The sequence below is a fragment of the Ammodytes marinus genome, assembly GCF_949987685.1.
Source record: "Ammodytes marinus genome assembly, chromosome: 21".
NCBI classification, from domain to species: domain Eukaryota; kingdom Metazoa; phylum Chordata; class Actinopteri; order Uranoscopiformes; family Ammodytidae; genus Ammodytes; species Ammodytes marinus.
Genome location: NC_137225.1, coordinates 15,300,728 through 15,321,933, shown reverse-complemented (window position 1 = coordinate 15,321,933; position 21,206 = coordinate 15,300,728). Strand labels below are relative to the sequence as shown.

General features: G+C 41.1%; 4 protein-coding genes across 5 annotated transcripts; 2 read left to right on the top strand and 2 right to left on the bottom strand.

Annotated features, from left to right (window-relative positions):
- The first annotated feature begins 335 nt into the window (after nucleotides 1–335).
- Nucleotides 336–3,280, top strand: LOC307267571 (uncharacterized protein). The gene is made up of 3 exons (XM_080049930.1): nucleotides 336–476; nucleotides 962–1,036; nucleotides 1,998–3,280. Exons 1-3 carry the CDS (start codon nucleotides 448–450, stop codon nucleotides 2,353–2,355), a joined length of 462 nt encoding a protein of 153 aa, XP_079906056.1. The 5' UTR covers nucleotides 336–447; the 3' UTR covers nucleotides 2,356–3,280.
- A 1,365-nt stretch (nucleotides 3,281–4,645) lies between these two features.
- pdx1 (pancreatic and duodenal homeobox 1) lies at nucleotides 4,646–7,350 on the top strand (the record flags this gene model as incomplete). The annotated part of the gene is made up of 2 exons (XM_080050056.1): nucleotides 4,646–5,024; nucleotides 6,977–7,350. 2 exons carry the CDS (start codon nucleotides 4,646–4,648, stop codon nucleotides 7,348–7,350), a joined length of 753 nt encoding a protein of 250 aa, XP_079906182.1.
- A 985-nt stretch (nucleotides 7,351–8,335) lies between these two features.
- Nucleotides 8,336–9,281, bottom strand: urad (ureidoimidazoline (2-oxo-4-hydroxy-4-carboxy-5-) decarboxylase). Its single transcript, XM_080050436.1, has 2 exons — nucleotides 8,901–9,281; nucleotides 8,336–8,815 (listed from the first exon to the last, which is right to left on the bottom strand). The coding sequence occupies exons 1-2, from the start codon at nucleotides 9,073–9,075 to the stop codon at nucleotides 8,466–8,468; spliced, it is 525 nt and encodes a 174-aa protein (XP_079906562.1). The 5' UTR covers nucleotides 9,076–9,281; the 3' UTR covers nucleotides 8,336–8,465.
- A 1,307-nt stretch (nucleotides 9,282–10,588) lies between these two features.
- On the bottom strand, nucleotides 10,589–21,104 carry LOC307267942 (receptor-type tyrosine-protein kinase FLT3-like). Of its 2 annotated transcripts, none has more exons than XM_080050428.1 (24): nucleotides 21,038–21,104; nucleotides 20,506–20,591; nucleotides 19,462–19,613; nucleotides 19,259–19,380; nucleotides 19,058–19,169; nucleotides 18,185–18,321; nucleotides 17,787–17,962; nucleotides 17,515–17,653; nucleotides 17,186–17,363; nucleotides 15,670–15,770; nucleotides 15,446–15,560; nucleotides 15,032–15,237; nucleotides 14,836–14,948; nucleotides 14,624–14,756; nucleotides 14,336–14,440; nucleotides 14,134–14,244; nucleotides 13,671–13,827; nucleotides 13,426–13,568; nucleotides 13,205–13,329; nucleotides 12,613–12,735; nucleotides 12,384–12,495; nucleotides 12,189–12,288; nucleotides 11,430–11,535; nucleotides 10,589–11,267 (listed from the first exon to the last, which is right to left on the bottom strand). In XM_080050428.1, exons 1-24 carry the CDS (start codon nucleotides 21,045–21,047, stop codon nucleotides 11,046–11,048), a joined length of 3,084 nt encoding a protein of 1,027 aa, XP_079906554.1. In that variant the 5' UTR covers nucleotides 21,048–21,104; the 3' UTR covers nucleotides 10,589–11,045. The 2 variants fall into 2 exon arrangements, with proteins under 2 accessions (XP_079906554.1, XP_079906555.1); XM_080050429.1 differs by having other exon boundaries at nucleotides 13,456–13,568.
- Between the last annotated feature and the right edge of the window lie 102 nt (nucleotides 21,105–21,206).

Sequence of the window (21,206 nt, the reverse complement as noted above, 5' to 3'; positions counted from 1 at the left end):
TTAAGCTAAATGTGATTCATGACTAGGCCTATATCACTTTGCACATGTGTAGGCCTACTAGGCCTATATAATAGAGAGTTTTCAAACTAGTGTGGTATTGTTGCTTAAACCGTAGAAAAGATCTAAAAAATTAACCTTTTCATATGTTGGATTTAAACTATGTCGTTTACAAACCCAAAGTCTAATCTCAAGAATTTGTATACGATTTAAAGCGTGTGAACCATAGATAGTAGCCTATATTAGGTGTGAACCTATTTTTTAAGGATGTGGAGGTTTTTTACCGCTCCGGCATCTCTAAGGACAGCTATAAAAGCACAGGGTCCTCGGCTGAAGGACCTAGCAGAGAAGTAAACAAGAAAAAAAGACATGTTGCCCTAATTAACATACGAGAACCATCGATTTTAGCCTCTTTATTTTAAGTTATAACGTGTAATTTACCACGGGGCCATGGCGGAGGACAACAACGAACTGGAAAAGTACGTAACTATTTGTCTGTTTATGCACTGATGCTTTAGGGACACACAGTTTACAGCTGCTGATTTCGCTCGCGTGCAGCCTGTTTGTATCTAGCTTAAAACAATGAAAAAGAATATATTTCTGTGGGGGAGTTGTTGTGTGTAACATGTTGTAAGACGAATGTCATGTATGTAATGTAATGGCTTTTACCCCGTAGCATGGTCACAGCCATATTATCTGCGCGCTGTGTGATAAAGGTCGGATAAATGTGTGAGTCTCCTCTGCTGATTCAGCAGTTCGGGTCAAACCGGGACACCGCAGCTGTCCCCCAGTCACTCACTATGGATTCACCTTCTCATTTACACTCAGTTTTATCTCCTACTTAATTACATTATTCTCCTTGGCTCACCCTTCAGGTGTTGTGGCCATTTTTGTCCTCGGAGTGTCCCCCTTTGCCTCCCATCCACATGACTAATTCTAGTTTGTCTGATCTTTATTTATCCAGGCGTGCGGTGGAGGAGCTGCTGAAGGAGACTGACAGGGCTCGGGTGAGAGCAGAGACCATGGGCCCTGCAGGATGGTGAGCACTGTGCGAGTGGCATGCCGTGCGTATGAGTCATGTGGACATTCAGGGTTTGAATTCTAAAATCTTTTTAGAAATTGTAGGCCTTGACATCTCTGAAGGTTTCTGAAACACAATTTGTCAGTTTTTTTAAATGTCGTTTGGATTACAACTTTTAAACTCATTCTTGCTTATATTTGTGTTTTGGGGGGATTTTTTTTCAGATTTGCTATAGTAAATGTTCTGATAATGAGCATGATCTTGTCATTTTTTTTAATGTGTTGTCTAAATTGTACACAGTATGAGAACAAATGACAAACGGGCTTATGTAACAACATCTAAATAATACAGGTCAGTCACACAGAGCAGTCATCATCACTCACGCAGACAAACTTATTAAAGCCATTACAGATATACTTAAACACATCTAGTAGAACTTTAAAGTCCCTCAAATGAGTTGGCATCTTTAACTTAAGTTTATGTCACAATTCAGTGGATAAAACTGGAAACCAATGTAAACCCCTCATGTATTTGTTTTATTCATTTAAAAATGTCCCTGATAAACTGTCGTTTCTGCACATTTTACATTAGACAATATTAAATGTTTTTTCAAACCCTTAAATTAAATACATTTGCCACGGTTTGTCATATCCTGACTAATTAACACATTTCTTGGCCTACAAGTAGTCAAATTGTTAGATTTTCAATTATGTATTTAGTCTATAAAATATGCATCATCAATAGTAATCTCCGCCATGTTGCAAAATACCGCAAATTCCCATAAAAATCTTGAGTGACCTCAGAGTGTAAAGTTGAATCTGGTGTCAATCGTTAGTTCACCTGGCCTTTTCTAAATGAAGAGACAGAAGCCTGCTGGAAGCCAGTAGTGATGACCATCCAAATGTCAACAAGTCTAACCTGACCTAGCACTTGTCAGGTGTCAGCATCAAACAGTTTGATCACTCCCTCCTCTTGTCAGGTTGAAGTGTCCCCTGCAAGGCACCAACAAGCGCTTCCTCCTCAACACCCTGCGCTCCAGCAGCCTGCAGCGGCGCTCGGCTGAGCCCAGAGGCGGACACTCTGACACGAGAGGGCGTCTGAGCAGCGACTCCCCGGACAGAAGCCGCCACGACCGCAGCAGAACGCCCCCCAGAGATCACAGAGGCAACGGAGGACACGCTGACCACAAACGCCATCACAGGGACGACTGCAACAACAAAGATAAGAAGCGGGACCGAGACAGAGAGAGGACGTACAGGCACAAAGACAACAGGGATCGGAGACACGTGAGGGACGGCCACAGCAGAAACAAAGACAGACACAGTCTTTGTGACTGAAGACTTCTTTCCAGGGGAGGAACAATGATTTATTTTATTTGACAAGGCCACACCTTTTCCAGGGAGCAAAGAGGTGGACTCTCCTGAAACTGTTCACCTGGCACGGTGGACAGCTGCAGGGAGCCAGAGAAGACGTTGATTTACATTTGTATCACTTCTGATGGAGTAGAATTATCTTGCATGTCAGTTTTACTTTTGACTTTTAGTAGTAGTTTAGGTTTATTTGATTCTCCTAAATCGCCCATAATTCATTCATTTCTATTAGTTCTTCCCTCTGTAAATGGAGTGAATAACCTCTCACATGGCCGTTATAGCTCAGGAAATCCCAAGGGCTTTTAACAACATTTAATTTCAGCCAACAAAATTGTGCCCTTCCCCTCTTACATGGCTCCTGGTTTGATGTAATTCTGTTTCAGTTACAGCAGAGCAGGGTTTGATTTCAATTATAGTGTCATTACAATTCCTCTGTCATTATTCACTGGTCATAATGTTTACACAAGCCATGCTGCTGTCGCCACTGGGTAAGCACATTTTATCGCGTGTCCAACTTTCTGACATTTGACTGTTTGTCAAAGGAGAAAAAAAAATTGTTTTCCTGACACTCCTACATGTGTGAACAAGTGGCCTGCATAGATTGATTAATAGTAATTTAATAAGGCTGTAATGGCAACCAAGAACTATTTACTATATGATAATACAGATATTAAACTGGTACAAAGAGAGTATTTCTACGTGTTCTATTGGGGTCAATGGGGTTTCAGAGCAACAGATGGACATTTACTCAAGCATTGCCTTGTTTATATCTTTTCCTATCCATTTGGCCCTATTCAAGCCTCCACTTTTTATTTTACTGTTCCATATCCAGGGCGTTTTATAAACGTGGCAACGGTCATTCTCCTCGGACATGTTTTATCTGATGGACTATTATAGCAAGTCTAAGCTGCACTCCTCCTCACTTAAGCGCCTGGAAAGTCAGCTAAAATGCGTTTAACGCCCCTCATGCTTCATAAATCACGTTGTCTATGTCCACTGTGGTGGAGAATAGCATTGGTTAACTGTTTCTTCCTCTTTAAAACAACGATCAAATATAAATACTATTAAGCCATAATGCAGGGGGGTGATGTGTATTGAATTGGTTTACTTGAACTTTATTGCATCGCTGAGTGCCCCATTAAGATACTGTGGAAAGTGCCATAATTGCTTTTGAAGAACTCGGTGCAAATAGTCTATTGATACAAGCTATCGGTGTAAAAGCCAAGTCGTCCTCTACAATTTACATAAAAAAAAGCTAAATCTTTATGATCAGATTGTGTACAGGGGGGCTGCTAACGTGTTGCATAAACGTGCAGGTGAGCTTACAGGCTCGTGCAGACACGCTCCACGCACGCCAGTATATTGAGTTCTGTTGCTCACTCCAGCCTAATTGGTTTACCACGAGAGCTGCTGTTTAATGGGGCGAACACACAGCTGCGTAAGGCTAATAGCCAGCAAACATGGCGTGAGTGCCGCGGCCCGCATTTATTATGGCCGAGGTTCCCTCGTGCTGGGAACCTGTGGGCCCACGCGCGCTAAATGGTGTTAAATGATGCATCCACAGAAGTGTAATGGGTACATTTTTAAAAGTCAGAAAGGTGTGGACTTATGAAAGAGGCTTGTGGGAACAGACGATGTGCTGTTTGAGCTTCTCACCCGAGTTTCCAAGACAACTGTCTCTCACTGCATCCAGGTCTCTTATCTGACAGGTCAACCAATGTTTGCGCCCATACCTATCGATTTATCAGCCGCATTGTACACACGAGAGATACATCCATATAAATTGTCGATGTTCATTGTTTGAGGGGCAATCCTACACGAGAATCATGTTTCCCCCGTGTGCTCTAGGCCAATAAGGACCTCTTTAACAATGTTGTGTGCGTGCAGGCAGCAGAGTCCCGGGTCTCACTTGTCTGTCGCTGCTCTGGGGCAAACACAGGTGGATGCCAGGTAAACGCGGCGGTATTTACAGAGTGCCATTGATTTACGCGCTGACGGCCGTGCTGTTCAATTTAGTGAAAAAATCCCACAAGCTGCAGAATATCCTGGAAACTAGCGCGCTATAGGTCTGGCCCATTTTGAGCAAACAGTGAAACCAATGGCTTTGGCGCTGCATGGTCACATGGTGGCAGAGTGACACACCTGAGTGGACCCGCTTGGCCCCCACAGTTGCGCCAGACACAGGTAGGGTAGAGTAGAGTATAGAGCAGGAGGTCCAGGCCGAGGCAGGGCGCAAGGTACGGTACATGTGGAAGCCATGAATCGGGAAGATCATTATTACCCTGCTCAGGTTTTTAAAGAGTCCTGCGCCTACCAGAGATCGCAGGGGGAGGACTACAGCCACAGCCCGCCACCCTGCCTTTACATGAGCAGGCAGGTGCACTCCGTCTACACGCCGCCGTCAATGGGAGTCCTGGAGCAGGCCAGCCTTCCTGACATCGCCCCCTCGTACGGTCTGCCCATGCAGGACGATCCAGGTGTTCCCCAGCTGCACCATCCTCAGGGCCTACAGCAGCAGCAGCCTGTCCTGCCTGCTGCGGGATATGGGGACACGGGGGAACAGAGATATCACCTCCCTTTCCCCTGGATGAAAACCACAAAATCTCACTCTCACACCTGGAAGGGACAGTGGGCAGGTAAAAACCGCTCAAACCGCTTGATACCAGTAAATGTTGAAATAAAATAGTTTAGGCTCGTAATCACAAGTAGTGGCCTCGTGAGATATGAGTGGAGAAGTAATATGATTGTAATCACCAATCGTATTTCAATACATGCACGTGTTCAACATAACTCTGCACCAACAGGTGAGTTTCAACCGACTCTTTCTGAGGCCTATATGACCTCATGCTCCCAACAATATGATCCTGGGTGTTTCAGTTTACCTTGTCAGTCAATTTGTAAAAGGCCCGGAAGGTCAGCGCTTGTTTTTATCAGGTCTTATCGTCACAGAAAAATGTGGGTTTTGCCTTTACAATACATTTTCACAAATCGCCATATCTTAAACCACCAATGGGCTGAATACTAGAGTATAATAGGCACATCTACCACAATTGTTTTTTATTGAGGTAGGCAACATGAAATAAAAACTTGGATATTAGGCTACCCAATGAGTTGTTAAACTTTAATACGTTTTTAAATACAATTTAAGACTCATTCATTTGTCTTATCGGAGTAGTTTTGGTTTGGCCAGAAATGATGGTCTGTTTTTATTATATTCTAATTCCTTTTACCAAATTAAAGTTAGTTTTCTGTAATGACGGTGTTTTCTCCCGAGGAAAATAAGGAGGATAATATCAGGACGGTTCTTCAGAAAACGAGCCTATGAAGGTTTTCAGTATTATTATTTTTTTAGAGAAAACTGTCGAACAAATTAAAAAATAAATAAATGTATTCTGCCTCTCTGACATGGTAAAAAGCACTTTTATACGCGTGTCCTGCTCCTGTGACATTGTTGCGTATACCTTTTGGTGTTTGTTTTAACACAATGCTATTTATAGTAGGCTATATCCTAATCAACATAGGCTATGACAATTCCTAAACAGTTTCAGTAGCGCAACTAAGAGACAGAAAACTAGTATTTTTATTTCCAAAATAGACTTATATCCTTAGTTATTGAAGTATGCCTTTATAGGCTACCATCAATGGCTACACATTATTCTGTAATTCTCCAACAATTGTAACAATTCAAATTGTTTCGTTTAATTACCAATGTAAGCATAGGCTATCTAAAATGCAGTTTGCTGTTAGGGTATAGTCACTTTCAATTTGAACTCAAAAAGAGATTTCTAGAAGTTAAAATATATTTTTCAATCTCACATTTGTCTCCCCTGCTCTTAATAGAGAAAAGTGATTCGTTTAGGTTTGGGCTAGTGAAAAATAAAATACAGGTGCATGACAAAGAAGGCGAACTGCAAATGTGGGGCTTAGCCTAGGCTATAACTGATCCATAATATTGGTTATTTTTTTCTGCTTTTGATTATACTTTTCTTTTGTTGTTGCTTGATTTCATTGTGATATGTGATGTGGTGACATATTTGCGACCATCGGTAAAACTATAGGTTCCCCGAACGAAGCGAGGTCCTCCTCTCCAGGTTGAGGAGGACTCTGAGTTTGGCTGAGTTTGGACTTGTAAATACACTCAATCTTTTCAGACAGACACTTTCATTGACTAAACCACATCAATAGGATTTGTTTGTCCACCCGGATATCTCAAACTTATTTATCAAGTTGTAGCCATATGACCTCTGGTATAATATAGGCCGATTATTTAACCGAACATAGGCAATGGGAATTTATTTTTATTTGTATTAGCCTATAATGTTTTAGTGGTCATTATCAGATAAAAATGCACTGTAGTTTCTAATGGTGCTCACAATCTAAACAAGGTAATTTTTTCCATTAAAGAAAATATAATAAATAAAAGGTAAAATAGAGAGCCTATATGAATATAATTATTTTGCAATTAGGCTGACGTGCTTGAGAGTTAGTCCAAATAAATACAATAATAACACCCCTTCAAATCGTACTAAATTATACATTTCCCCTTTTTGTAAGGACACTATAGCCTCAATCACTGTTTGTCTCCTAGGTCAGTACGTGATGGCGGAGACTGAGGAAAACAAACGCACGAGGACTGCGTACACGCGCGCGCAGCTGCTAGAGCTCGAGAAGGAGTTCCTGTTCAACCGCTACATCTCGAGGCCCCGCCGCGTGGAGCTGGCGCTCACACTGAACCTCACCGAGCGACACATCAAGATCTGGTTCCAGAACCGGCGGATGAAGTGGAAGAAGGAGGAGGACCGGAGGAGGGTGAGGACCGCAGACCCGGACCAGGACTCCTCCATCACCTCTGGAGACCAGGGCGAGGCCTCAGGCGGGGTCTCCTCTACTAACGGAACTCACAACGCCACCTCGCCCCCCGTGTCCCCGCTGCACGGCCACTCCCTCAGAGAGCCCGCATAGGCCTGCAAGATGGGGGGGGGGGGTCTCAAGACTGGTTCCATATGATAGGCCTAATATAGGCTTTTACAGGGATATTTTTCAGATCCAAATTTGAAAAGTATCATGAGAGGATACTGTATGCTAGCCTAGGATGTTATGGAATCCTATAGGCTCTAAGATTCAGAATTGGAGACATGCAGGGCGGGGACCCTCCCTTGCTTATCTTGCTCTGGCTGCTTAAGTGCCCTTTTTAAATGTTTTATTCAAACCCCTATTTAAAATAGCAGGACTGCTATTGCCCCAAGGTCATACAAGGGGCATTTGAATGTCTCAGGTTCTGCTGTGACCTTTTTTTCTCTCTTTTTTTCTTTACACTTCAAGTTGTGCCCAGATGGGACACTTTATCTGAAAAGCATTTATTTTTTCTTTGCCTGTGAGGTCACGTCAAAAGGGCACTTGAGTTGCTGTGTATGTTTTTGACACCTTATTTATCCAAAACTAATATTCACTCCAATATAGGAAACACTTGTTTACAAAAAGGATATAGATAGCCTAGATAGAAAGTGCCCTTTTTTGTTTTCTTCTTGCCCCTGTCCTTTAGAGAGTCTGTGCACACCACTGGAAAGAGTGAAACCTCAAGTATCTCAGAGTTAAGGTGGCGTTTAAATGTAATGCTTATTTTCCAAAGACCCCCTTGAACTTTTTCTGGGACCACCATTGTACACCACTGTCTGTCATTCACTGGACGGTAGGGACATTTCTTCAACCCACTTCACCATGCACAAGGTTTTTTTTTTCATACAAGAACCACCACCACCTCTAGGCAACATGGATTCAGTTTGTTTTAGTTTTACAGTACACTGTTTTCACCTCAGATATGTGAGTATTGTACAATCAAGTGTATTAATGTATGTTAAATATTATTGTATTTTGCCACGTTTACTATGTTCACTTGTATATAAGGCTTCATTACAATCAATGATATACATATTTTATTGTTTGAGAATTTATTGTACAGTATGATGGATGAATAACACGTGTAATAACTTTGGAATAAAGCAAGTGTCACACTGGCATGACAGCAATGTCAATCTGTAACACAGTAGAAATCCAGTTTAGACTTCAGTTATTCAGGTTCACAACTTGTTGGGAGCGTGGTTGAGCACGAGAGCTTGGAGACGCAGGCGGCATATCTTCTTCACCTCCTCGATGCCGCGCGCCCTCTCCACCGCGCGCGCGTTCTGGCACCGCGCGGACAGCTGTAGCAAGATGTTCGCCTTGTCGTTCATCCGCGCGCAGATGACAAACGGGAAGCCGAAGCGCTCCTTGTACTCGCCGTTGAGCCGGGACATGCGCGAGGCTTCCGAGGAGTCTAGCGCGTCCATGCCGGCTCCCGCCTGCTCCTCGCGCGACTCCCTGGTCAAAGTGCCGCCTTGCAGGTGCCTGCCCGCGAGGTCCGGGTGACACCTAAGGATCCCCTCTTTACCTGGACGCAATCAGAGGCCTAACTAATTAGTGCTTTAACAAAAATGAGACCGAATGTTGATATAGGGCCCATAGGCGTGTCTCACCTGCTTCTGGGAGAACATCAATGAAGTCACTGATCGCAGCCTCCAAAGCGGACAAGCTCACAAACGGACGCTGCGACCAAACGGCAGCTGTTACTATAGGACAGTTTTCCACCACATTGCCGAAAATATCCACAAACTCCTCGTAAGGAAGAGCACTGACTGCGGCGATGTCCATGTTAACGTGGGTAAACTGTTTTGACCTTCGAACGAGACTTCAGCAAGAAAGGTTGATGACCTGTTGGACACACAAAACGCTCCCCCCTGCGCCCGGCTGCGGTCAATATTTTGTTTTGCTTCAGATCCACTTCCAATCACTGTACGATGAGAAGAGGCGGAAGCGTTCAGTCGTAGACCTACCTGGGCGAGGTCTGTTGCCTGAGTCGCTTCAGAGTACTTAATTGGCTGTATTTTGAAACGTATGCAAATGTCTTAGTTATGCTGATAACTTTAAAACTCCTGTACTTGCAGCAATTACAATTCAACTCGCCAGCTGACGTTTGAATGAGCATTTACCTTTTACCACACATGTTAATTAAATAATAGCATATAGCTCATAAGTAGGCTATAGACAAACGGCAAGAAACCTTTGGCAACTGACTAGGCATAGTATACCTGTGCTATCAACAGAACATTTCTCAAGACAAAAATAACGAAACTGCAATATTTCCCTTGCGTTCTTTGCTCAACACTTTTTTTTCAGTCACATGGTTTGTGTCATGATGTGAAGTCCTTTCGATTAGTTATCAACCCCACCTCTGACCACTTGGTGTCGCTGTTGCCTTGAGTTTTATCTATTTACTTTTCGAAAGGGAACTATCTGTAACTTTAGCCTATCACATATGTGGTTGCTTGTGTAAGGAGCCAGAAAACTGCTATTTTGTAATCTGTAAACCAAGCTGGGTCAAATCGTGCCCCCCTGTGCTTCTAGGGGGTCCATATCCGTTCAGCTGTCAGCTTTGTTGATGGAAAACAACGACTTTTTTGAGTGTGCATGTAAGAAGATGTACAATGTGTACAATCCTGAAAAATATTACAAATAGGCAGCCCAAGCAAATGGAGGCAGTGCATTGTGGATTCATAATTAATGACTCATCTGTTGAAGATAAGAGTGACCAAAGATGACATGGAAAGCTTTCAGAGACACATCATAATGCCCGTTGGCAATGTCTTATTAAAAACATGCATATATAGGTCTTGGTTTTATTGAAAGTTAGAGAGTTGTGATTGTGTGTGTGTATCTTATACTGGAATGTAAAGTACAATTAAGTACTGATTGTATTCAAAAACAACAATAATACATCTGGATTATGTGAAATCAAGAATGTGAGAAGACTGGGGGATTCTTGTCCCCAATTAATAACATTGTTATATCTGGTGCCTGAATCTTGTTCTGGTGTTCATTTCAGATATTTTTACCAGTGAGAGTTGATTTGCTATTAGGTAGCTTAGTGTTTTTATTTACACAAAAACAAAGTCACTACAAGCAGTAAATTAAGTCTCTTATACTCAAATTTGTACATGTGAGATATGATGGGGGGTCAGAAGATAAATCAAAGCATCACAGCGATTGACTGGAAGTGGAGGGGCAGAAAAACATGAAGTTAAAAAAACACTGGGGTTGGACAGATTAGACAATACCATTTTTTTGTAAAATGTGTAAAATAGCAGTTTATTAGTTAGGTGTAGTTATAATGCTTACAATGTACAAAAAGTGAATCCATTTTATAAATGGAAAAAATAAAATAAAAATTGGTGCAAAAATTGGGTTTAATATGCAAGTCCCAGCTTCTGACATAGGCTACTACAGACCACGATAAGACAAGTGCCATTACATTTCATTGCAGAACAATATTTTAGGGCAAAGGTTTGTTTCATAGTAGCATAGAATATATAATAATAACATCTAAATCCATAGTTGATCAATTGCTACAGTATATAGCCTCCACCTTAATATGTTACATATGTCCTGAGAGAAACCCCCCCTTTTTTTTTAGCTGCGCAATGAAAACTCAGGAAACAAAAATACTGTTATATTCAGACCACATTCTCACAGTGAGAATATAATTCACTGGATATATCCCATATACATAATAATAAAGCATTTGCTGTATATCTTCAGGTACTGTATATCCTTGAGAGGAATGATCACTGTGCATCGGATGGCTTCAGAAGCTCCTCCTCAGCTGTGATGGCGTCCGACATCTCTGCTCTGCTTTCTTCAGTGGCAATGGCTGGGCAGTAGTCATTGGCTGACTGCTTCTTGTTCTCCTTTTGTTTTGTCAAAGCGGAAATGTCCAAAACGGCCGGTGCGTTCTGGTACTCGCTTGACTTTTCGCTTGACGTCTGGTCCAGCATGTTGTGGTAGAGCTAAAATTAGGAAAGAGGAATAAGTTTAGATTAAAATGCAGTTTATGGAGCAGATAACATTGCTTACATGTAGCAATGGAGGTGAGAAGGTTAAGAAAAACCCTGCTTCAGCTTTTGTATTTTCTCCCCCCTATATGTCGAGCTTGCTTTACAGGCCTTTACCTTCTCCTCTCGGTCTGTCAGCTGATCACACACCAAGGACACCAGTTTGGAGAAAGATGGCCGCTCGCAGGGATCCAGGGCCCAGCACTTGCACATCATCTCGTACCTGGGGAGAAATGCAATGGAGAAATATAGGTGAAATATAGAGACAATGGTGAAAGGAAGTATTCAGAGCTTTTTGCACACATGAAAATACAAATACAAGAACTTAAAAGTACTCCTTTAGAAGTAAAAGTTCTAAATTCAGAATCCAACTGAAGTAGAAGTATTATCTAGCTAAATTAGTACTGTAAAATGGCTATTTTCATGTTATATATACAATCAGTAAACACAGGACGTGATGTTATTCATCCCTTGTGCCAATATATTGTGTGCACTTCCAGTGAGTATTTAGGTTGGTGTTATCAGTCTGTTTTTAATTAATTCAAATTGTTTTGCAGTGAAAAGCACAATATTTCCTTGTAGTGAAAATATGAAATAGCCGAAAATAGTTGTACTGAAGTACAATTGTGAAGTAAATGTACTTAGCTATTTTCAAACACGCTTGAATATACATAGTAAGTAATTAAAAAAAGCTTTATCAGCATGCATATTTCAACTGACTTTTTTTTTATACTGCTACTCTTGATTGTATTTATTTTGAAAATCATTAAAATATCAACTATTTCCTGATTCTGCTCAGTGTCTTATATCTATTTCAATACTGTATCAATTTACTAGAGAAACATTAGGGGTTTCACACAGACTAAGGACACCTACACAGCCTCATTGGCGTAGTATGGACACTCCATCTTAAATCCGCTCTCAATCATTGAATAGAACTTGTCATCCACCTTCATGCCCGGGTATGGAGTAACACCTGAGGGCAGACAGGGAGTGAGCATTAATCATTGTATAGGAAGTGTTTGTGTGCTCCTCTTTCTCAATGTATTGTACTGGCCGCCGATGGGTTACCAAGCGAGAAGATCTCCCAGAGCAGAATGCCGTAGGCCCACACGTCACTCTTCATGGTGTAGATCCCCTGAAAGGTGCTCTCCGGTGCCATCCACTTCACCGGCAAGCGCACCTGACCAGACAGCAAAGCAATGTCATATATGTAATGAAAAAATATGCGAGAAATTATTATTTTTTAAAATCCAGAACCTGGCAACCAAAAAAATGATGTGAAAGAAAGATGACATACGTTTCCTCTCACGACGTAGTTGCAGTCGTTGTCAATGTCCCGGGCCAGTCCAAAGTCACCGATTTTCACCACTCTGCCTTTTTTCACCAACACGTTTCGAGCTGCGAGGTCTCGATGGATACACTGCAGACAGACAGGACAAATCCTCCGTGAAAACCAAGCTACTGGACTGACATGTGTGAGGCTGGCCAGAGAAAACACACTTGAGTTTTTTTTGAATTTTCTCTGAAACTATCTCTTTTTGAAAAGAAAAACAGGTATAGATTGTTTTTAATCAAAGTATTATATTATGGGCTGTAAATTATTATTATTTTGCTCAAGCCACGTCTTCCGAAAGCCTGTTTTGTCTGATTAACCCTCAAATTATAGATGTATCATCATTTAAACAGAGAAAAACAGCAACTCCTCATAACTGAGAAGCTAGGGGTTGCTTGGTGTTTTGCTTAAATTAACTTGATTTATTCATAATCAAAATAATAGACAATTGTTTCAGCTCTATAGACAAAGGATGGAAACTAAATGGCATAATTCATGTTTGTGTGTAGAGTTTGGAATTGACCGATATAAATGTTGAAGGTTTGCACACGCTTACATTCTTGGATGAGAGGAACTCCATGCCTTTGGCCACCTGGAAGGCAAAGCTGAGCAGGTCATCAAAGGTCATGGTTTGCAAGCCTTCCATCTGATCGTCGTCATCGTTTTCATAGATCTCCGGGCCTGCATGTAAAAATAGGTTCAGTTAGGATCAACACTGTTCTCCATTTGCACGTCAATGGTCTACAAGTATTGATATATTAATCGGTGACAGCATACATGTTCTGACTTCAGACGGCTTTTCTTCACCTTCAAAGCTGTCCATGTCGCCAGAGTTGAGGGTGAGGAGGGCGATGTCCTCCTGCCCTCTGGTGGTGGAGCCGTACATGGGCACGTAATTGTCCACAGCTGCGACTATCTCACTAAGAAAACAGTATATTTTACAAATATACGCATACTTGTATAGAATCTCCTCTATATGCTTGATATACCCTTAATTATCCAACTTCCCCCCTTGATCCCACCTGGAGCTTTTCCTGGGCTGCAGGTTATGGTAGATGCTGCTGAAACGGTCCTTGTTGAAAGCATCAGTCACAGACTTGTGGTAGAGCTCTCTGTTTTTCTTTAGGTAGTTCAGTAGATCTCCATGACAGCAGTACTGGAAGATCAAGTATGTGGGTCCTAATATGGGGGAAACAAATAGGTATCATCAATAGTTATCATTTATTCAGTGCTTTTTCACACACTATAATCTTTTTCTAAGCAGAAATAAGAATATTTTAAGTGTTAATTAATGTACATCATTTGAAGACATTTCCATACACCAGCGTCCCCTTAGTTAAAGTTGAAATGAAATACATTAATAAACACAATATGTAGCATCTTCATTCGTCAAAAGCAACCCATTTACTTGGATGGATGGAAAACAGATGCATTGAGTGCATACAAATTTGATGAGCATGTGTAATAAGCGGCTGGTAAATGTACCTGAGTCTGTGCAAGCCCCGAGCAGGTTAACAATGTTGGCGTGGCTGCCGATGTGAGTCAGCATCTTGAGCTCTGACATCAGAGCCTCCTTCTCCACCGTCTGGTGTTTGTCTACAGGGTCAAATACCACAATGGCTGATGAAATGACCTCTGTAAAGTTTAGCATTTCACTCATCGATTAAATGTATAACAAATATCTGACCTTTAAGCATTTTGACGGCCACCTGTTGTGAGACTCCAGGCTTGTTGATACCATAAGCTGTGGCCTGGACCACCATGCCAAAAGCCCCGGAGCCCAGTTCTTTACCTGGGGAGGACAGAGAAACTCTCTGAACATGAGGTGATGCATGCTTGTAACCATAACATTACAAGGCAGAATATAATTTTCTTATAACATTTTTGTATCGCTTCTTTGACTTGAGTAAACAATCTGGAAATAGTTCCACCACTGAAGTCTGGCATCTCGTCTATTGCCTGGTGTAATTCATACCCAGTTCCAGGTTCTCTCTGGGAAACTCCCATTTCTGGTCGTACTGAAAGTCCTTGAAGTTTATGTAGATGTAATCATTGTCATTGGGTCCAACCATCTGGATAATCTGAAGCTGGGGCTGATACTGGGGTTTCTGTTGAAAACACAAAACAGCTGGCATCACGTATGTTTGTACGTGTGTATGTGTGTAAGAAAAATTGTTATCCACATACCTTCTTTTTGACATAGTATACAAGCATCACGCTAACTACAGCCAAAGCCAGAAGCAGAAGCAAGCTGCCTATTTTCAGCACCATCAGGCTGTTGTTGTCATTATTTGTAGCACCTGAAAAAAGGACGAAGAAGGAAGGTTTGTCAATAAAGCCAATTTCGTTTCACTATTTTGTAATGTGAAATTGATCTCACTACCTGTTAAGGCCTGCAATGACGTTGAATAGTTAGGGATTAATTGAGTTTGGCACCAGGAGCCAACTGAGTTTGTCAGGCAATATCTCAAATCCTGCCCCTTCACGAGATCTAAGTTCACAGAGCTCCTGATTGTCTTGAGGCAGGAGACATCAGTGTCTGTCCAAGAGGCATTTGAAATCACTGTCCAGGAAGAGTCTGTTTCATGACTGTGAGAAGAAAGAGCAGGGATTTGAGGACATCCGAGCTACGTGTGTGTGTGTGTGTGTGTGTGTGTGTGTGTGTGTGTGTGTGTGTGTGTGTGTGTGTGTGTGTGTGTGTGTGTGTGTGTGTGTGTGTGTGTGTGTGTGTGTGTGTGTGTGTGCACATTAGAGCTACAATGCCATTTGACCTTAATGGCTCTGACAATGAGTATACCTGTCATTGTGCCAATAAGAAGACATCCAGGTGGAATTTGCTGGCACAAGATTCTCTGTCTCAACGTTGAAGGTGTTATTATGCTCGTTAAAGCTGAATTTGAACTTTGGCGTTTCTGAAACAAAGTCAGTGCACAATGAGCTTTTGCAGCATTTAAGATACAATTGTGCAGAACTGACATTGATAAAGAGATACAAAAACACACAATATAAAATATGTCTTACCTACAACACACACTTTTATATTCTTTGTCGCTTTCTGTCCTCCAGCCTCCAAATGTAACATATAATCTCCTGATTTGAGTGGCTGGCATAGCCTCACAGTGCTGAAAAAAGAGTGTCACAGCTTGCATTCATATAAAACCATCTACAAGTATTTAATAATAATAGAACACATTGTATCAGGGCCGCCGCTCCCTATACGCAGAGTACGCAGACTGCGTAGGGCACCAAGTTCCTGGGGGGGCACCCCAAAAAAATTTTTTTTTTATTTTTTTATTTTTTTTTGTTTTTTAATTAAAAAGGAAAAAGAGATGGTCCGGGGCCCCCCAAAATAGTTTATTTTTTTTTAAAGTTCATGATAATCATTACATTACAAAACATATATAAATTAGTTATGAACAGGCCCATCGTTGTTTTTTCTTAATTGTGTAACCTATCCAGGGGTGGATTACTGCACAGGCACACCAGGCACAGGCCCAGGGGCCCAAGGGCTCAGGGGGGCCCTTAGCCAGAGATACTGATAGTAACTTTTCATGTTCCATAGTCAAAGAGCTCAGTCACTGATGTCAATAACAGGGTCCAAAAAGGAATAGCCTAAATATAAATACTAAGATAGAAATCATCATGGGCCCCTCAACTAGTAGGGGAGAAATACAAAAGCAAGCTAAAAACAACAGCATTAGTAGCTCTGTCTAAGGGGGTTGAAGGCCCCCTCACACATACACAAATAAACTTTATATGTGTGAATTCTAAATTGTTCATATCCACCCTTTATCTGTTGAAATGGGCCCCTCCATCATAGAACATGGGTCTGCAGACCAATCTACTGTTTTTACAGTTGCAGAGTAAAGAGTGCTACCTGTTTAAGAAAAATCTGAAAAATAATGTTCCTTCTGCATCTCAGGATTTGAAATCTCTCTAGTCTCTAAAATGTCCTCACAAAGTGCACCAGATTGATGCATTTTACTTTAAAAAGGTAAAAAAAATTCCACCCACCCCCCAACAAGGTACAGGGTCCCTCCAACAATACCCCAAAATCCTGTGGGAAACACTGACTTCCTTAATATGTTTTTCCATTAATTGTATGTATCCGTGTAGAAAATTCAGTGTACCTGACTGGATAGGGACAAGTGGGGGGCCCTTTAAGTGTAAGCCCAGGGGCCCATTATCTCATAATCAGTCTATGATCCTATCACTCAATTCCTTTGCAAAGGCAGTTTTTTCACAAGTTAAGCTGTTCTTTCTGTTAGTAAATGCTGGCAAATGTGCCAAAAAGCAGTCGCAGAGATCTTGCAAGGGCAAAAAAATTCCGCTCGCGCCCTGCGGACGCGAGCTTCTGGGTGTTTTTTTTGGGGGGGGGGGCATCACTGACAATTTCTGCTTAGGGCACCCAAAAGCGTAGCAGCGGCCCTGCATTGTATCATTTAAACAGTAGTAGTTGACTGCCAATGCATTTGCAAAGTAATTTCTACTTGCAACATGTTGGTTCTTACTGTATATACAGACTTTATGCAACTACCTGTGTTTCGCCAACCATTTGTCCCTGGTGCATTTAGTCATAGTTTTATCAGGGGCTTCCCAGGAGCAGTGCTCCAGCACAGGGTGGTAGGAAATATTGGCTTGCAAACAGGAGCTGGATGCATTGTGAGCTGACAAGGTCTTGTTTTTATCCAGCCGGACGGAGAGGAAACCCTCAGCTGAAGCAACACAAGAAAGCGTTAGGTACATGATCAAATGGTGCCAACACTTACTGAATGTTAGAAAGAGAAAAAAAGCCAATTATCAATAAACATTTTAAATAACCATGCGAGAGAGAAAGAGAAATAAAGGGGAATTAGTTGTACAAACCTTGGACATGGATGTAGACAGACTTGGTTTTGTTTTTTGGACTCCTGCAGGTGTACGTGCCGCTGTGATCCACACTGACTGAATCGATGAACAGGTAGGTCATCAAACTTTTGAAATGCATGTCAATTTTTATGCAGATCTGGGACAAAGAAAAACATTTTTTGTTGATAATGTAGTAGTTTGTGTCTCAGACTGAGGAACATTAAAGCGGTAAGTGAGTTTTATAACATAAAGGAAGGAAATTAAAACGAGTTCCCATGAAATGACTGTACCTCCTTTTTTACATCAGAGGAGCACGACGTGCTGGCATCCATTGTTCTGTTGCCAGTCTCCCACACAATGTGTGGCGGCCCATACTGCTCTATTCTGCAGCGAAGCAGCACAGACTGACCAGGGCTCACAGTCACGTTAGAAGCCTCATCCTTTTTCATGAAGTCAGTATCTAGGTCTGAAACACACAAGTCACACAACAGACTCGTCAGTCAGGTCATATTTTATAATGTTCTCTATTCACTTTGCTATGGCAAGATGTGTCTAAGCTGCAAACAGCGTTTCTTCTGAGCTTTTGATAGTTGAAGTCCAATACTGGGCAAATCAGCTCACATCTGAAATCACTTATAATGGATAAATCTCTTGTAGGTTGCATGTCATGAATCCAAAATATATTTACCGTAGTCATACAGTTGGGAGCATTCCTGTCCCTCCTCATTAGTAGCACAACACATCACCCCTTTATCAGAATACACACTACTGGATATTGTGCCCCATGACCTTCCAACTGTACCAACAGCTTTCACGTCCGTGTTTCTGTTCAAAAGGGGGAGGATCAACATTATTCAGAAAATCACACTAAGATGTGTTTTTGGTAACACTTTACAATAAGGTACACACAATTGTAGTACCTACTACATAGATATGTGTTACCTACTACATAGGTTTTTTTTTGTGTTACCTATAGGGTGTTTTTTTTGTGCTACCTAACACATAGGGTTTTTTTTTTGGTGTGTTACCGACTACACAAGTTGTTGTTTTTGTGCTACCTAACACATAGGTTTTTTTTTGTGCTACCTAACACAGGTTTTTTTTGTGTTACCAAACACATAGGTTTTTTTTTTGGTGTGTTACCTACTACATAAGTTTTTTTTATGCTACCCAACACAGGTTTTTTTTTGGTGTGTTACCTACTACATACGTTTTTTTGTGTGCTACCTAACACATATAGGTTCATTCTCTAAACTGCAGCTTAAGATAAGTCAGGATGGTGAATCTTATGTAGTAGGTAACACACCAAAAAAAAACCTATGTGGCACAAAAAAAAACCTATGTGTTGGGTAGCACAAAAAAAACCTATGTGTTAGGTAGCACAAAAAAAAATCCTATGTAGTAGGTAACACAAAAAAAAACCTATGTAGTAGGTAACGCATATCTATGTAGTAGGTACTACAATTTTGTGTACATTATTGTAAAGTGTTACCGTGTTTTTTATGCACTAAGTGGCAGCAGGCGACATTGTTATCAGTTAAAGTAAAGGGTGACATCTTACCCAGACCATTTAATTGTGGGCTTTGGGTAGCCCTCGGAGGTGCACTTTAAATCAGGGGAACTCTTCGGGGCATCGACACGGTCCAGTGTCAGCTTCGGTTTTGTGGGACGCTCTAGAAAAAATATGTTGTAAATGAACATTAGGGTTTGTTTGCTGTGTTGACTAGTGAGTAAGATTTGTCCAAAGATAGGTGGGACTCACTCATTACTACATGAAGAGACACAGACATGGAGGACCTGGTCTCATTGGTCTCGCAGCTCAGTGTGTACTCCCCTGAATCCGTCTCAGAAAGCGGTGGTAGGACCATGGAGCGACTCCCGTTTCTAGAGAGGTTTAAGGGAAAGAGTGGAATCATATACACGTTTAATGAAACGGGGTGGAACACACTTCAAGCATTCACTTACACTGTCAGCACTGGGACTGCTTCTCTGATCCAGCGGCAGACAGGGGGCTCAGAGAAATGCTCCAGGGAGATGATGAGTTTTTTGCTGGCACACACCTCGATGCTGACGGGACCAGATGCATTCAGATACTCAGCAGGCACAAAACACGCCACCTGAGGGACAAGACTCCCCATTTAATCATCCTGCATTAAGAGCCCATTAACTTTTGGCAAGATGTTGTGCAAAGGTTGCAAAACACACGTACAACAACACGTAATATAAAACATAACATTTAAAGAGTGTTTGTATCTGTGGTTTAATCCAAAATGATCCAAGCACACTTGAATATGTGTGTATATTTACTTCAAATCCCATATGTACACTGATGCTAACCATTATTCAAGTTTAAGCTTCAATAATAGGTATTTAACTTGTCACAGTAGGGAAAGCACAGGTGTTATTGACTGTGAGCTAGCATGCATAATAATATGACCAATGAAACTGAAGCAGCTAAATAGAATACAGCCACCATTACTTTCACACCTGCAGCTATCTTGCTATGACATGTCAAAAATAATCAAGGTAAAACGGTGTCTTGTACTTTTACAGTTCTCTGATCTGTTGTCTTTTTGAAGGTCATATACAGTATGTGACACTGATGAACAGAAATAAAACAGGAGTAAAAACCTTGTGCAATTTCCCTCTCTGATGTTTTACATCCTCTTGCCGCAGTTTTGTTTTTCTGTTTCTAAGTGAATCCATATGTAAGCCTACTCTAAAAGACAGTTGCAGGATTTCTGTTAGGTCTAGATATTTGCTCCTGCGGAAGGCATTGGCTGTGCACTCAGGCAAAAGCACTTAATAGAAAGCATTAAAATAAAACATTAACATTAAATAGTATCAAATCTGTAAAAACCTGTTTTGTCTACTACTGCGTTCAGATTCAATGGAACTTATAAAAAAACAATATACTTTAACTCAACAATGTTTGGAAATATGACCCATAGACATGTAAGTATTTGTTAATATGTGTTAATCATAGTGAGGCAGCAGCTTTTTGCCTACCTCATGGCTGGGTACACAGGCCTGACTATGGGCTGTTGTCACAACACCAGCGCAGTGCAGCTCCACAGCACACAGTATGAGGACAGCTTCAAAGACATAAAATGTAAATATTATTTAATTTGTTTGTAAACGTTTTTCTGAACAGCCTACAATATTTTTTTGTTGTTGAAAGAAATACAATGTCAATATTAAACTCCACAAAATAATAACTTTGTACTAATTACGTTATTACACACATAATGAGCAATGGTTTTATATATCTCTTAATATTAAGAGACAATAAGTTAATATTGTATTTTAATATGAACCAAATGTGTTATTGAAGGAGAAGACTAATGATTTCCCAGATATTTAATACATTCAAAAAGTCAAATAAAATAGGTCTATATTATTCTACCATATGTCTTCGAAATAGCAGGCAAAACAGACCAAAAATTAATATAATTATGGAAATTGTTCAATTATGCAATTTTTTCATAATTCACCCCGATTTTGCTTTTGCTGTGCAATAAAGTCAGATGGTCAGACTCACCCGCAATCATATTTCTCAGCCTATGCTTTGATGCCTTCTCTTTGGCGGTGTCACATACTCTTTTCCGGGTCAAATAGCGAAACTTTGATGTAGAAGATTTGTGCGAGTAGCTTTTAAACAGGGGAAGTATCCCCGAAATGGTGACGCTGTCAGATATATGTGTCAGACA